This window comes from Pollicipes pollicipes, unplaced genomic scaffold, assembly GCF_011947565.3.
Source record: "Pollicipes pollicipes isolate AB1234 unplaced genomic scaffold, Ppol_2.1 Scaffold_4219;HRSCAF=4965_pilon_pilon_pilon, whole genome shotgun sequence".
Taxonomy (NCBI): domain Eukaryota; kingdom Metazoa; phylum Arthropoda; class Thecostraca; order Pollicipedomorpha; family Pollicipedidae; genus Pollicipes; species Pollicipes pollicipes.
Window position 1 is genome coordinate 34481200 of NW_023596448.1, and position 17401 is coordinate 34498600.

A 17401-nucleotide genomic window follows, 5' to 3' on the forward strand; every position below is an offset into this window, starting at 1 on the left:
GGCTGCTGTATTTCCTCGCGCGAAGTTTTAAGTGTGGAACTGCGTTATGAAAATGCGACCCTGGCACAGGGATGTTTAGTGAAGTCGTGAGGGCTAAATGCGGCTCATATCGAGAGATGACCGTGGGAGATAACAACGCTCTTGCACAAAATTGCATTATTACCTTCAGTGAAGCGTATCGTTGAATTGTTTTCAGGCATATGCTGCTTGCCGCTTGCGCCTGCTACCCGCTTCATGTACAGGCATGTTACACGTCATAGATCCGACCATTGACCGTGCAATGCGGAAACGACAGGTGCGATGGTTGACTTCTTCGACGTTCAGTTCACTAACAAGGACGTAACCCAATGACATGGAGTGTTATCCTCCCGAGCAAAAGTCTTTCACTTCATATCGTGTGATTTGCGGGAATTTCCCCAAATTAACAAGACTTCGGAGGCAATTTTACATGTGCCCCCCCCCCCCCCCCCCCCCCCCACCTCCGCCCCACCCCTCACGCCTCTGAGGAAAATTTTAGGCACGCGCCTGGCTTTCTCTTGCTTCGCTTTGCAAAGGGCCGGGCCTCGTTGGAGTCAGTGTATAACACCGCCTCCACCAAAGAAACATCGACTCACATCCCTGTGACCCACAACTGGTCCAGCAAGTGTTTTTACGCTGTTACCCTCATGTGCACGTTTCTCTTGTAACGCTCTCACGTACTGAGGAAACGGAGCAAATTACATTGTCCGCATAATATGCAGTCTTTTCGAATGTGGATGAGTAATTTATCAGTGCCTTGCTCGAGCCTTGCGGCACAGTTTCGATGGTTTGGCCTTAAGGCGTCGAAATGAACGAGAGATGTTTGTAAGATTACACCTGTCGTGGATCGTCACAAAACCGCAACCGTCGCATGATAAAATTTCGAGGAAGATTGCGATTGGTACATCCATCTATGAAGTGCGGCTGTCTACAAAAATCAATTGAGGACCAAAAGACCAACGTACGTATTTATATTTGCTCCTTAGATTATTACGCAGTTTCCGTTGATAGATCCTCGTTATGTATGCACCACAAAATTTTCACATTTATATGTTTAATCGCTCTCCGTAAGTGCATGGGAAGCCGCTGCAGCAGCTCGCACTTTCTATAACCCGCGCACGCGCCCTGCCGCACACGGCTTGCCGTAAACGCATCGCAAGTCTGCCCACATGTGCGCCGTGTACCGGACTGGCGTCCACACGCCCCTGCACTCTACGCTAGCCCGCCTTGCACCGGACCCGAGCCAGGCCCGGGGCCTCGCCACCTGACGGTCTTCGCCTAGCTCGGCTCTTCTCGTTATCGGTTTGATGACAGGACTCGATTTTAAGCAGCATACGGCGTGAACACACCGAGCGGCGCGTTGTGTGTGGACGGCCTGGGACGGTGATCGCGGTGAAATTTCAATTAAAACGATCGTCAACGACGAACGTGACGAACATCAGCATGTCATCAATCCAGATATGCCATCAATCGGCATGCCATCAATCCAGATATGCCATCAATCGGCATGCCATCAATCCAGATATGCCATCAATCGGCATGCCATCAATCCAGATATGCCATCAATCGGCATGCCATCAATCCAGATATGCCATCAATCGGCATGCCATCAATCCAAGATATGCCATCAATCGGCATGCCATCAATCCAGATATGCCATCAATCGGCATGCCATCAATCCAGATATGCCATCAATCGGCATGCCATCAATCCAGATATGCCATCAATCGGCATGCCATCAATCCAGATATGCCATCAATCGGCATGCCATCATTCCAGAGCCAGCTGATGGCGTTTGGACGAAAGCTTGTTGCTGCACAGTTTGGCATTTGCATGCAGACTGTTTCAGAGGGTGGACATTTTCAGCAACATCGCAATATCACCACCACTTTGTCTTACTACATTAGCATGGACAAGTGACAGTTTTCAAATCCATGAAGAGCTGAAGATCATGGGTCGAACGCGGGTCCAGATGTGCGCGACCACGTGCACATCGCTATAAGACTGGCAGTCTCTAACGGGAGGGGGGGGGGGGAGAACGGGCACGCGTATTGGCCAGAGTGATCAATGAGGACAGACGGCGGCGAACTCTAGTGCGCGAACAATGAGCCTGACATGCTCTGACGTTTGTCAGAGCATGTCAGACCTCATCAACCAGGACAGATGAAGGCGTGAAACCAACTACGCGGGGCACGCAAGTATCGGCTAAATCTACAAGAGGATGTTAAACCTGTGCGACCTATGAGAGCACCAGTTATCAACAAGAAAACACGTAACGTCATATGCTCAGAAAAGGATATCAAAGACAACATCATGTGGCTTAAGCCACAAGAGATTTGGCCATGGATGTGCACTAGCGGATGGCCCCGTTTATTTGGACTCATATCCACTGGAAATGTACACGGTTTTGCAATACTCTGGTCACAAGTACAAAAACCGTAGATCACTTTGCATTCACATATGTTCTCGGTGAAATCGCCAAAGCTGACCATCTTCACAGCGGGACATGTTTCAAGCCAAGTTATCCGTGAACTAACGCTCGATCGCTACATCAATGGCCCTTCGCCTGTTGAAAAGCCATGCAAGGAACCATTTTCAACGCGCGGAATAAAAATGTCGGCATCGATCTCTCTGGATGTCTGACTCCATTAAGTGGCATCGTCTAGATAACATCTGGCAGCTATCACACATGTCACTGCCTCGCCCGCCCGCCACCGCACAATGACTCTTGCTGGTTGTTTGGGAACTAACCTTTCGTGGGGCTGCCAAACTGCGGCTTGTGTCGCAATGGCCTTCCGAAGTTATAGCTCGGGCAAATAACGCTTTGTGTTGTCACATGGAGTACTCCTGGAGTGGAGTGGAGTGATGTGCGGAGTGGGTGCATGGGGTGTATGTATGGCGTGTATGTGGGTCCTAATGCGCACGTGGGCTGGCGGCCTCAGCCGCCACTTGGGCCTCCGTATATTGACAAGAGGCAGCCGCCCGCCATGTGGTGTCGATCCGTTACATGTTTCTGAGCCCAAACAGCTCGCCGGCACCGCCTGAGCCAAACGGCAGTTCGTGTGCCTGTGTTCAATAATTGTCATTAAGAACACACCTGACTGCGTGACATGCAGTAGTTCGAATTTCTGCAGCCCGGCAGCTGTTCGCAAGCCATGTGTAGGGCTTCGTAGCCTGCATTTCGATAGGAGTTCAGAGTCTAGGCCTCTGAAGCCTAGACCATCTGGGCGTCTGACTTGGTTCTGAGCGGTATATCTGATCAATATGCCGCAGACCGGAGGCCAGGCCATGACGGCTCCTAAAGACTCACTCTGCTAACTGAAGTCGAGTGGCGGAGTTCGACACTTTTCTATTACCACCTGGCATTAAGTCGGGAAGTGTAGGACCTCACTGACAGTTATTGTCTGGCCCACTCAGCTGTGTGCTGTAGTACTGCCATTCGCTAGCTTACACACGGCGCGGTGACCTTCTCCAGCTGGTCGATACCGTGACGGGGGTCGCTCCCGCAGCGCTGCGGTCACTCTGAGCTCGCTCTCAGCGCCGCTCGGGCCTCAGAGTCTGACAGCGGCTTGCCTCAGACTCCTGCGCTATCTCGCCTCAGCGGGTGTGGCTGCGACCAGTGGTGTTGCGCACTTCATGCGTGCGTTTCATGCGTGTGGATGTTGCTTCGTGCGTGCGTTTCATACGTGTGGATACTGTTACATACGTGCGTCATTCCACAGTTGCGCTTGTGAAGTACAGCGAATGCATCGGATACGCTGCTTCAACGCTGCAAGTAATTAAGACTTGCTGAGGATTCCAGTACACGTCTTTGTTGGTGCCTGAGAAACGTTAATATTTTCGTGCTGATGTTAGGAAATCTTCAGCTTCTGTGGCGAAGCAGATAAACAACTAGAGCTTCATTTCACACGCAAAGCGGAAAAACAACGTTGCGCAGATCCTGATCTCCCAGATAGGCACAGCAGTATGCTTAATGCGTGTGTCCAATGTGAACTGTCAGGTTACGTTATTTCGCTGACCTCGCAATACCACGTACACACGTAACTTCTCCCTAGAGAAGCTTAAAAGCAGCGGCACCAACCCGTGCCAGCGCCTTGGACAGCGTGAAGGAGAGCGTAGCGCCTGCGATTGGCAGCTGGTTAGCAGTGCCATCTCCCGGTGAACCTCCCAGGAGACAGTCACCACTCTCGTGTCCCATCCAGTGCAGCTGGCCGCTCGTAGCCATTAGCCGAGAGCCGCTAACGGTCATTACCACGCTAGTCACGGTACAATTTCCATATGATGCAGAGGGATTCGCCCCCCCCCCCTCCCTCCTCCCCCCGTCCACCTCATCCCCCCCTCATGTATCGATATCTCTTCATGGGAGAGATCGGCGTTGTGCGTAAATAACTGAATCAAGGACCCATAAAATTACGGGAAAACTGAAATGAAAGAAAAAAATAAAGAAAGAATCAAGTAACTAGGAATTGTTTCATATGTGGTTTCAGGGCTTGGTGGTGTTTCGCTCTGCTATCCATGTTGGTATAGAGCCAGCGGATGGCACCCGGCCATACCTCAATAGAAACAACCCCGACCATCGAGGACTGCACGAATCGTGCTGCAAAGTTTTTTTTCGAAACAAACGACGTGTTTGACGAGCTGCTGGTGTAACACTTATACTGGCAACACATTTTTATTCAGACTTAGACCAATAAAATGTAGGCTTCGTCATGCATGCTACATTGGTGCTACTAGAGTAGCTCTGCGCCGACGCCTCCCAATGCACCTCACATTGTTATCATGTGATATCATGTTATCATGTCATATCATACAGCTAGAGAGTATCTGTAATGCGACCACAGTCCTCATCTCACCAGCCGAATGCTCATAAAAGTACCAGTATTCTAGTATCAACACACGACACAAAAAAATAACATCCTGAAAACATTATGAAACACTGTTCACGACCACACAGCAATCGCTAACAGACGAATGGGTCAAACATTGGAACTACCTATTTGGAAACGCAACTCAAACGACTTATACTGACAGTGAACCTGACACTGATAAAATCGTTTGGTAAGGAGTAAATTAGTGACGTGCAGTAGTGTGATCCACCATGTTGAATTTGAGTGTCACTGTGTGTGAATTGATCATTTATTGTTTCTACTTATATCATTATCGGTTTTTGCCAAGGGAAAACGGCAATGAGTGATATCGATTTGAAAGGATATTACTTCAACACACACACACACACACACACACACACACACACACACACACACACACACACACACACACACACACACACACACACACACACACACACACACACACACACACACACACACACACACACACACACACACACACCACACACACACACACACACACACGCACGCACGCACGCACGCACGCACGCACGCACGCACGCACGCACGCACGCACGCACGCACGCGCACGCACGCACGCACGCACGCACGCACGCACGCACGCACGCACGCACGCACGCACGCACGCACGCACGCACATGTATATATATATATATATATATATATATATATATATATATATATATATATATATATATATATATATATGAGTATATGCATGAATATGAAGGAATGTTTAATGTAAAGTTTGGGCCCATCTGGTTGACATCCTTGATCGTATGATCAGTCCAGCTATGTTAAACATTCACAATTTTGCAAGAATGCTTGAATGTCGTTCCGTAAGCGCGCTTATTTTTTTTTAGGCTTCCAGATTAGGCACTCGTTATCGATATTGGTATGATTTTATAGTATGCCCCTGTGCGTGGGGGAGACTGCGGGCAGGAGCGGGGGGGGGGGACGCCAACCAATCTTGCGAAGGCATCGGCCAGCCCGAAAAAACATTCACGAGTTTAACGGGCTTGTACCTTGTCATTCACTGGTCGCACTGCCATTAAGTGTTCAGCATCAAGTAGCACAGTTCCTGGGTAGTTGTGCAGTAATTATTCAGGGTACTCAAATGCAGACTTCTTTATCAGGGTCCGGATCTCGGCGACCCGGCGCTGTAGGAATGAGACTTACAACCAACGGACGGAGAAACTATGGACAATCGCACGTACAGGCCTATTGGTCGATGTGTGCGGACTACCGGGCACAACCGCGCGCAAGGTGCGGATGCACTCGTGTTCGGATGTTTTAAGGATCGACGCCGGGTCTCGGCACACAGAGCAAGTAGAAACGGGAAACCAGCTGTGCACTGTGTGCAAACGTGCCGTTTACATAATGGTAAATGCTGCTTGACCCATAGACGTCCCGACAATATACCTCAAAGCAGCTAATTGTACTTTCTCAAAGCAGTCTCAAAGTGTAACAAGTTGTAGCCTAACGAAGACAGAGCGACCCATGAAAGAAACGTAGGCGCACAGCGCAAATTATTATGACCAAAATCCACCTAAAATGTTTATGTTTTTCCAGACGCGTTCCTCAGAAGCCCAAAAACATAACTATACCAAGTAATCCGCCTCGTCTGTTTAAATTGCTTGATATTTACCGGCTATAAGGTGGTCATTATTCCATAAATGTCACTTAAAAATGCGTGAACGATGAACAACAATACTCCGCCGCCCGTTAAACTCATGAAAAGAGGATATTTCACTACCCTGATAAGTTCTAGCTGTATGCGTTCTCAAAGGCGACAGGAACCATTTGCTATGTGTCGGCAGTATTTGCAAGGTTATAGCAATCTTGTTTATTATTGCTTCGCTTTTCCGCTACCTCACAAGCATCTTGATAGTGCTAAATTTGTCGGACTTTGAGACTAGAGCTGTAGATCCTGTATATAGTGATACACTTATCTGAGGACCATGCTTGGTAAAATAATATTATCTGGGCTTTGGGAAACCCAATGCTGTGTCCCTCCAAGCATCATGTTATCAAGATAAGCGAACCTAACTTTGAGAGTTACCAAAACATCAGTATGGATATGAATGACCATAACCCTCCTATAACGTTGCAGGTGATTGAGACGGCATGGCTAAAGCGAGCGCTTCACATCTGTATACAGTTTTTAACTAATACAACCAATTTGAGAAATATTCGGTGCAAACAGCGCAATTCACAGTCACGCCCACTTTAAGACCCAAAACCCTCTTGTTTGTTTAACTTGACATCTGCGAACTTGTGCATGCTGTTTCGTGTCGCCTATGTAAAGGGCGTGCACCACATTTGTACTGAAATAGCCTTCTTGGAGATCATTTGGTGCAGTTCACAGCCCTGCCCTTCTTAAGACACAACCCCCTCTAGTTTATCAGCTACACGCCCGCGAAGATGCGCAGACTATTTCGTGCATGCTTAAGGTCACGAAGGTGTCTCCATGACGTCATAACAACGCCGCTGAAATCCTATCATTCCATCGACCATGCGGCGATCAAGGCCAAATAAAATATAATTGTCGAGTCGCTGAACCTGGCGTTCGTGGGCACTACTTTGACGCGCGAGGCAGCGACTCTGACGTGCAAACGTTTTGTGACGCTGTCAGACGATTACGTATTGAGGATCATACTTGCTAAATGGGGTAGCTTGTGTAGCATTGAGCAGTCTTCCGCTGGAAAGTATACCGATAGGTACAAGTGAACGCATTTCTGATGCTTGCCTAAATGCTTTCAAAAGGGGAGCATTCGCTGTCAAGAAAATGCGATTGTGCCTAGTCCAATTCATTGCGATCAGTATCTAGCAAATATATTTGCGTTTTTTGGAACGCTGCGTATTTACCGAAGTCGCGAGTCACTGTAAACTCATCGATTGCGGCGATTAGATATCCGGTCCTGACCAGACTCCTGCCAATTACGAGGTGACGCTGTTTGCGAAGCTGGCGTGCGTGCTGCGTGGGTGGACTCCCTCTCGTCGAACGTTCATATGAGGTGGAGCTTCCAACGCATTGGTCATGCCCACTGATGTGAACTGGAAATGTATTCGGCTACGTAACACGCGCTCGGGTGGGAGGGCTCAATGTGACCCCTCCCCGAAAGGTTTTTCCAGACTGATTTCCGAAAGGCGTGTCGCAGTCGCGCCGAATTGGGTATAGCTGTGGACAACTGAGTAGCGGATCTTTTCATATATAAAATTTAGATGCACCTTGTAAGGTCACCGACCTAGGGCAGGTAAAAATCAGGTCATGGATTCAGCGAAGGCAATTCCTAGGGAATCGTTCAATATCATCCAACAACAGAGCGTTAGACGAAGTCGTGCACCTCTGTGATGGTTTCCTAACGAACACAACTGCATCAACAAAGGTCAGACCAAGGTCAACATCAACCTGTTTTGTTACTCTAGAGCTTCCTGCGTGGGACAGTTTCTGGTGTTCATTTCGAATCTGTTGATAACAGGAACCACATCATACATCTTCCACGGACTTCTTAATGGTTGGAATAGGTAATGGCCTAAAATGACTTGCGTCAGTATTTTTAAGGAACGTACTGCCCAGCGTAATCCTTCAAAAGAGTATTGTATTATTTGTGTTGCCATGACCTTCAAAAGGTCACACAGGGTCACTGATCTTAAATAGGCACCAGTGACCTTCTACTCAGAATATGTATCTAGGCCCACGGTGGTTGCCTGCAAATGTCTGGGGGCACTTAAACACCAATCTGGAGTCTGTCAATATTTAGCATTATTTGACCCCAAGATCATGGCCTAGGAGCCTCAAATTTAGGCACAAGTGATTTTTCGTTCAGGCCAACACCCTGTGAGTGTAGAGTCTGTAGCTCTCTTAGGTTTTTAGATCTCAGGGGGGCCGAATTGACCCCACCCCCACCCGAGCGAAGGGTATTCAACCGGCCACCCGAGCGCGTATTTAACTTGGTTTGCGGCACCATCTACATGACAATTGATGAGTGGCACGTATGTTACCATCTCACTCGTCTCACGTCGCAATAATGACTAAATTTGTCTGACTGGTTTAAAATTTGTACTGATATGGCTATCGGCTGTATCAGTGGGAGCCATTACAGCGACGCATCTGCCACAATAAATTGAATGCCAGTGGCGTAAAATACCATATTTGGCTTCTGGAGAAACACAGGACGCAAATAAAGCGTTTGGGACTCCCAATTTGCGTCAACGAGTGCAAATTAATCGTCGCGATGTCTGAAAACTTGTTCCCTATCGGAGTACGTTACCTGTCCCAACCAGTCACCCGCATTGGAAGGGTAGTAATTTACAGAGTGTGTCCCCCTAAATCATTTAATCGAAGTGCCTGCATGGCTGAAGGATTTAATGATCAAGCTAAAAACAACAAGAGCTAAAAGCAATTTAACTTCAAACATTGTTGTTTGGCGAATAACTGTAATCATGATGGTGTCGTGCAATCAGGATTTTCGGGCAGCGCTGTGGTGCACAAACGAATGTAATTCGTCCAAATTGCTCAATATTTTATCATCTGCGCGCCGAAACCCGTGTTCTCGCCGTACACGCGGAAAACTGTCTGCAACTTCGCGCCTCGCCGGTTCGCCCAGGAGACGCGTCGCTCGCCAAGGATCAGACACCACTGCCGCGACGGCCGCGCCCGACCCCTGACCTTTCATGCCCGTCGGCGGCGGCGGCGGCGGCGGCGGCTTTATGCCTTCCGCGGCGGTGCTAAGTTACCGCCGCAGGCTCCGCCGTAATTGAGTCATGCGCCCGGAGCCGGCGGGAGGCCGCAAAGATTCGCGGCCGTTGCGGCGCAGTCACGCGGTTCATTTCTGGAGACATTGCTGGCGACAGCGCGCTTCGGGCCGCCAAAGTGCTCGCGCCAGCGAGCGTTCAGCCGGCGCGCCGCCGCTGAGTTGTCGCGCGGGAGTGTCCTGCTTTTAAAATGTCTCCGTGAGTCGCCGGGCTTAGACTCGAGGCTTTGGGGAGGCCGGTGCGTGTCACGGGCAGTTTATGTCGCACATTAATGGGATTTTCAGCTGCACGCTGCCGGTGCTGTTAACCCTGGGTGGCAATCCTAGGAGCCAGCAGATGCGATGTGCAGTGACGCTGCCAATTCAATTAAGGGATGTTCAAAATTCCAAGCTACTGTAGTAAGCATCAGATGTAATAAAATAAGACAATTTATAGCTGTTTATTTATTTTTCAGTGGATGGGACTGCTCCAGACAGCACAGTTTTTTTCTGTTCAGTAAATATGTTCCTTAATGCGCCATTGGTCACGTCATCGCACTTTGCACAAAATTGATTGAGAGCCAATTGACGGCGGTTATATCTGGAAATTGTACTCGCGAATGCCAGCTTTGAACGAATCAACAATTATATTTTTGCCCTTGATCGCCGCATGGACAATGAAGTGCAAGGATTGAAGTGAATTTATTATGGCGTCATGGATGCCTGGGTGACCTTGAAATAATCACCCCGATAGTCTCTGCGTCTTCGCGGGCGTGTAGCTCAGAAACCAGAGGAGTCTATGGTTTAAGAAGGGCAGGGCCGCGAACTGCAGGGAATTATCTTCAAGATGGCTATTTCGGTGCAAAATCCTACACAAATGTGTAACACTCCGTTTAACGTGACACAAAGCAGTGTAGAACATGCAGTTCTAATCAGATGCAGAAATCCACAATCCTGCATTGGCGGTGCATTCATATTTGCCATTTGATATTTGACAAGCAATGTGCTATAGCCCTCATTTCTCACCCACATTATGTCGTCCTTCACTTCATGCCTCACCATCTACTGCCGTCTCCCTCCCTCTTCTCTGCAGACACGCTCAGCAACACTGCGTATGTTGTCAAGTGGGGCATGCCGGCTGGAATTGCGGTGTCACAGCCTTCCAACGCACCGCTGAGATGATGCCGCCAGCCAACTGCCGAAGTCACCAGCTGACTGCAGATGTCGCCAGCTGATTGTCAATGCCGCCAGCTGACTGCCGATGTCACTAGCTGACTGTCGATGTCGCCAGCTGACTGTCAGCGCCGCCAGCTGACTGCCGATGTCACCAGCTGACTGTCAATGTCGCCAGCTGACTGCCGATGCCGCCAGCTGACGGTCAATGCTCGCTGTGTGATTGGCAGTGCCTCGAACGCGAATACTCGGCGACACCGAGATTTACGTGGACATTGGAAGCACGCTGAACCTCACGTGCACGGTGTCGTACAGCCCGGAGCCCATCGAGTTCATCTTCTGGTACCAGAACGAGACGGTAGGTGTGCGGAATAGTAGTATGCGCCGCAAGCGGACCACGTGTTCATGTTTGTAACTGGCTTTATCAATCACCAGCTTCATGAACGCTTCCATATTTTTTCTAAGATTATTTGCTATCTCCAAGCTGCAGCGTCACAACAAATATAATGTGTGCATGTAATGAAGCCTTCGGCATAGGCAGGCCGTTACAAAAGCCGCGTTGTAGACTGGTGTGGGTGCTTTTTGAGGCCTGAATCGAATGGTGATATCTGGGTCAAGACTGATTTTTAGCTTCCTGATAAACATGTGCTTAACTGGTAAAGTTTTGTTGGCTTGATGCGACTGGCACCATATTTGCCAAGGAAGTGGAAAGAACAAAATATTACCCTGGCTGTTGGGGCTAATAATTGACCGTTTGCATGGCAAACGACGCTCCGTTCCGTGTACATCAATCAGTGCTTTTAATTCGTTGTCAGCCGGTTGTGTCAATGGGAGACGAAGCCAATATTACCGCTGCGAACAAGGTGTTGCGTAATGCTTCTGAGCGCTACATGCACAAGACCGAACAAAATGATTTCCGCACTGCCTCCTTACAAGCCTTCGCGAGTGTTTTATGACCGCGCAGGCAGCACCAGCAGGCAAATAGCATAGCTCTTCACAATTGATGCATCCCACCCACAAAACCGCCTGTGTTGGCCACACCGGAGGGCCTGGCCGGTGGATCTGTGCCAAGCATCCTCACGCCCCTGCTTGAGAACCGCTGCTCTGTAGCCAACACACATTCAAGATAATAACGGCTGCAGGAATTCGGCCGCTCGCAGCCTTGGAATTCGCGTAATTTTGACGAACGATGTCTGAACGGCAAGTCACGCGTTGCTGCGCGCTCCCGATCTAAATCACAGACGGCACTCGAAATATGCGCCCCCCTGCGGTCCTCGCATCACCGGTCGCCGCAGCCCCCCCGCGCCACCGGTCGCCGCGGCCTCCCGCGCCACCGATCGCCGCGGCCTCCCGCGCCATCGATCGCCGCGGCCCGCCCGCGCCACCGGTCGCCGCGGCCTCCCGCGCCACCGATCGCCGCGGCCTCCCGCGCCACCGATCGCCGCGGCCTCCCGCGCCACCGGTCGCCGCGGCCTCCCGCGCCACCGATCGCCGCGGCCTCCCGCGCCACCGATCGCCGCGGCCCGCCCGCGCCACCGGTCGCCGCCCCGACAGAAGCTCGCGCTCCGCGAGTGGCCGCATGATCTCGGCGGCACGTTCCCAGCCGGGCGAATGGCGCCGCCGGCACGTCCCCAGCCAGACGCCCGCCGATTAAGCGCCCCGTCATCAGGGACCGGACGTGTTCGCATCGGTCGGACCACGCCTGTTTGGCGCGCGGGCGGCGGCCCATCGCGCCGCCCGCCGCCGCGGGCATATTGAATCTGCCGGCCGACGAGCCCGACGCTGCCCCGAATCATAATGAGTCAAAGTGGGACGGTCGGCTGTGTTGTTGTCTCCTGCTGGGCGGTCGAGGCGCCGCCCTAAGCCTCGGGTCGAACCGCTTTGGCGCGGCGCCGGCCTCGCCTGGCGTTAGGTCAAATAAGCGGGCGAGGTCATTAGCGTGATTTGCAGAGCGCGAATTTCGAATGGCGAGGGATTTTCTTTGCGAGCGGTTCGTTTGTTTGGATGGTGAGGTATGCGGTTCGCGTTTCACTAAATTGTTGTGGCATTCGAACCAGTCATGAGTTGTTGTTGTAGATGTCGACCTGTACTTTTCAAAGCCCCGAAAATCAGGACAAGCGAGCCGACCAACCTCGCCTTCAGTTGCTTTGCTCTTCTGACAGCTTCACGTGCTCGAGATCGGACCGTAGTCCGCGGGCTGTTCGTTCCCGGGCTCTGATGTTGTTACTCCGTCAGCCCACGTCAGCACAGTACCAGATGTGGAATCCGTACGCTTCCGATCAAACGCGTTCACGCAAACCAGTAAGGCATGCTTTTTATTTTACTAAGTCAAAACGCGTGAGCAAAATGCTTAATCACAAACGTCTACGCCCGACCACCTTGGGCAACTGTAGGTGTGCGTATCGCACAGATCCATGCATATGTGTGACTGCCTGGTTAACAGACAACGTATGACGCATCAGGCTTGACCCCCAGCACCCCCATGTTTTGCACGAGCCGTGGTCAGCAGCGCGTCTGTCCCCACGTCCAGGTGGTAAACTACAACAGCTCGCCGTCGGGGCGAGTGACCATCGTCAGCGAGCGGTCCACCACCACCAACTCGTACCTGCTGATCCAGGCCGCCCGAGTGCAGGACTCGGGCATATATACCTGCAGCCCCTCCAACGCCCAGGTGGCCAAGGTCAAGGTGCACGTGCTTAAAGGTGAGGCCATGCTCATTCGTCGGGAAGCAGTGGCCAAGTTCGTTGGGTCTTTCCCTCGTTGCCTGTCCTGTTCAACTATCTCGCTTGTTTACTCACTCACCCACCCACTTACTCACTCACCCACCCACTCACTCACTCACTCACTCACCCATTCACTCACTCACTCACCCACTCACTCACTCACTCACTCACTCACTCACTCACTCACTCACTCACTCACTCACTCACTCACTCACTCATTCACTCACTCACTCATTCACTCACTCACTCACTCACTCACTCACTCACTCACTCACTCACTCACTCACTCACTCACTAACCCATTTATTCACTGTGCCTGGGTGGTTGGCTAAGAGTGCTAGCAACAACCTCCGCTTAGCACGCTTTCTGAATCTATCGTTACATTTGCAACGGGTGCAGAATCCATGTCCGTTAACAGATGTGACGACATGACATCCATTAACAGATGTGACGACGCTGTCAGATAATGCCAGCCGCGCGCGCCTGAGGCCAATGACACTGGGCCAACTTTCTCACTTGACGCACCTGATGCGCTTCCAAGCACGTGTCTTATGCCAACCTTTTAGTTCGTGGGGCTCGATGGCACGGGCGTTTCCTGGGCCCACCATTATTGCTGGAGCTTCCTTGCACTTAGCCCTCAGCACACCCAGCTGCGGCCCAATCTGAGCTCACGTAATGTTCACCGCCGCTGGCTGTCGGTGTGCTCGCGTGCTGTGTTTTTGCCTGCTGTGTTGTTTTTGCTGTGGTGACGCCCTTTATTCCCCACAGGCGAAAAACCTGCGGCAATGCAAACAAACGGAGTCGCTGCGCTGTCGGCCTGCGCGTGGCTGGTAGCCATCGCAACGGTTCGTTGGGTCATCTGAGGCGAGCTCATCTCGCGGCAGGTGACGCTGTCGACCGCCAGGTCACAGTGTCATGACCTCCGAACTTTCCAGTGAGCGTGACGCGGACGCTCCGCTGCCCGTGACGCAGAGCGAGCAGCTGGTGTCTGTGGTGAGAACTCTCGGTCCGGTGGAGAACGGTGGAGAACTCTCGGTGCCATGGAGGACGGGAGCTCAGGCAGGGCAGCGAAAAGGACGCAGACCTTCAGCAGTGGTCGAAGAACAATACGGCCGAACAGTACGCGTCGGGCGAGTCGAAGTGGACGCGAAGTCTGTCTAAGCGGAGCTGAGTCGTGAACGGTGGTGGAGCGTCTCTGGCCAGCGATGTGGTGTCACCAGTTGGGCAGACACTGGTTGCAAGCCGCGGCACCAGGTGTTCGACTGGCCCGGTGTTCCATGGTTGTGTGCCAGTGCTACAATCGCCCGAACGGGAACAGGTCGCGAAACGTGCTCCCCCTCCCGCCGACCGCTGGTTCTGTGTTCCCCGCCGAAATGTTGGGGCTGAAGACTTCCGTGTTGTCTGACCGGCAGACTGGTTGGGTGATCGGTGATCACCCGGTAGGCCGGCAGGGACGGCTTCTCTGTTACTGTGACTGAGGGGTATCCTCGCGTGCGTGAGTCAGGTGGCTCGCACATTCCGGCGCTGGTCGTGGCGGTCACAGTTTGAGAGGGATGCGCACGTGCCGTGCCGCATGGCACGTGCGCATTCCTTTCAAATGACGAGACCTCCATGACGTGCGCCATAAATGCGTTTTTCCGACCTATTCGCGTTTGGTTCTCTCGTCCTGCTGTTTGAAGATCCGTGTCTGGGAGGTGTTGTGCTGTTGCTCCGTTGCGCGCCAAAGAGCGCGATGTTCACGCTCGCGCGCGGTTCGGGCCGGTCAGGGCACTGTCTGAGAGGAAGTCTTTTGCATGAAAGAAGGCATGAGTGGTATCTTCTGTACGTTTAAGAAGTGGTTTGGGAGCATGGTTTGCGTTACGTGAGATAGACATGCGCTGCAAAAAAGTCAGGTGGACCAGAGTACATCTGATACAGAGTCCCAGAGGCAAATGGTCCAAAAGTCTGCGTGCCGTGGAATTGGACGTTTGTCATGTCTGTGAAGTGGTTGAGTATTTTGTTTACGAGCTTCAGTGTTCAAGCTGTTTTGCCGACCACGTACAATTCTGATGTATTTCAATGTGTAAGAGGTGAATGAGTTCCGTGCGTTCTGTGCGACCTGTGTACGCCCAGCATGTTGAGCAAATGTAAACAACCACTTGAAAGAGAACTCCCAAGTCAGCCCCATCCTGCGTGCCGTGAACTTACGCGCGTTTTGTACTGGCTGCAACTTCCAGACCGGTTGTATCTCAGGCGCCAAGCGCGTCATGCCACGCTGACGGGAGTGCCTATATCAGTGGCACTTGACCGTCCGGCGGATTTCAATGACGTTGCTGGACGTTCTGTCAATGAGGTCATGATTGGAGGTTCAATGAATACTTAATCTCGCAGGACGTTTACGACTTTGGCCGAATGTCATCCCAGTGGCTGCATGTCCTGACTGGGCTTAACGAGCATGTCACAGGTTATTTGCGTCAAAAAGGCTTGAAGCAAATTTATTACCGCCGGATATTGAAGTTTGAGATAGATTTATGGGCATGTTACACAGACGACCTGCTGGATTAATGTAAAGATGATGACGTCATATATTGCGTGTTTCCGTCCGCGATGTCGGTTCTGTGTCAGCTGAAAGATGGTGATGAAAATTTCCTTTGTTCGAGGATGGAAGCCCTTACAACCACATTGTGCTCGCACTTTCGAAGGCCAAATGGTAACAAAGACAGCGTCGCTGGCATGTTTTGTAAGAATCTGGTACCTCCTTGCGCGGAGAAATTGTGGTGGGAAGATATTGCAGTCGTGAATGCCTCAAGCCCTATTTTATTCGCGCATGAGAAATACAACCCCGTCGTGTACCAGTCTGTAAGGGAACGTGCGAAATGTTCGGTTGCGCGGACTTGGATTACATCGCGAAGCGTGGCGCTGGCTTTAGGGGCGATTAGGGAATTGCGAACGACGCTTCGAAGACAGACGGAGGCCATAATCATCATTTATCATCCCGAGGACGCACTCAAGCCGGTCGTCAGAACAAATCGAGCCGCGAGATTGATTGGTGAGGTTGGATTTCGAGCCCAACCCTGCCGTCAGCAGACGTCCAACATTGGGAATTCAAGAATCTTGGCCGCAATAGTAAACAACTGCTTGAAGTTGCGTGTTGACACGTCGTCGCCACCTTTAGGATATCCGCAACAAGTGCGGCAGCTTTGTGGTGCAACCAGCATTACTATTCTACGCCACATCCTCCTAACTGAGTAGGTAATCTACCAACACCCCAAGCTCTGCTTTGCATATGCGAAGCTCTAATCATCGTGCTAAAGTGAAGCTTCAGGCTCAGGGGTGCATGCTAAAACCGACAGCGACGTCAACAGATGGAAGATAGCGCGGACGGCATCCACATCTACCGCGCGGCGCGTGGCCTCTCGTGTCTTCACGCGACTGGCCTCTTCTTCCCGTACCCCGTGCGGAGATCCCTCCTCTTCCGCCGCCTCCGCCCCCCCCCCCCCCTCCCCGCTGCCCGACTCGGGTCAGGATCTCAGACCTGGCCCTTCGACCCCGGCGACCCGAGCAATCTCTCTGTGTCGGACCGCCCAGTTATTGGTCGCCCAGACGTTCGCCGGGCAATATCTATCTAGATTCTGCACTCATACATAAATGTAACAGATGCCGCGACCCTCGAACTGGATAGTGGTCATCACGCCACCAACTGGCCACCGCCGTCGCCATGCCTCGGCGACAGCATATCCGACGGCTCAGCGATGGCCAACGACCCCGCGGCTGAGGCGATTTGGCTGTGTCGGGACAATTGGAGCGGCACCGCTGGCCCGGGGGCGTCCGTGTCGCCGAGCGCGCGGCGGCCGGTGTCCGCGGGTGACACGTCGTTGTGGAGATTGGATACTCGGATGTG

The 17401-nt window shown here is 51.7% G+C and overlaps 1 protein-coding gene across 1 annotated transcript in view; it reads left to right on the plus strand.

Annotated features, from left to right (window-relative positions):
• The window catches only part of LOC119095242 (uncharacterized), a 232963-nt gene extending 216624 nt beyond the window's left edge, over window positions 1-16339 (plus strand). The window contains exons 8-10 of the mRNA XM_037218109.1: window positions 11029-11156; window positions 13329-13500; window positions 14290-16339. Of these exons, the coding sequence (XP_037074004.1) occupies window positions 11029-11156; window positions 13329-13500; window positions 14290-14384 (395 nt within the window). The 3' untranslated portion in view covers window positions 14385-16339. The remainder of the gene's footprint in view (window positions 1-11028; window positions 11157-13328; window positions 13501-14289) is intronic.
• Window positions 16340-17401: the final 1062 nt, after the last annotated feature.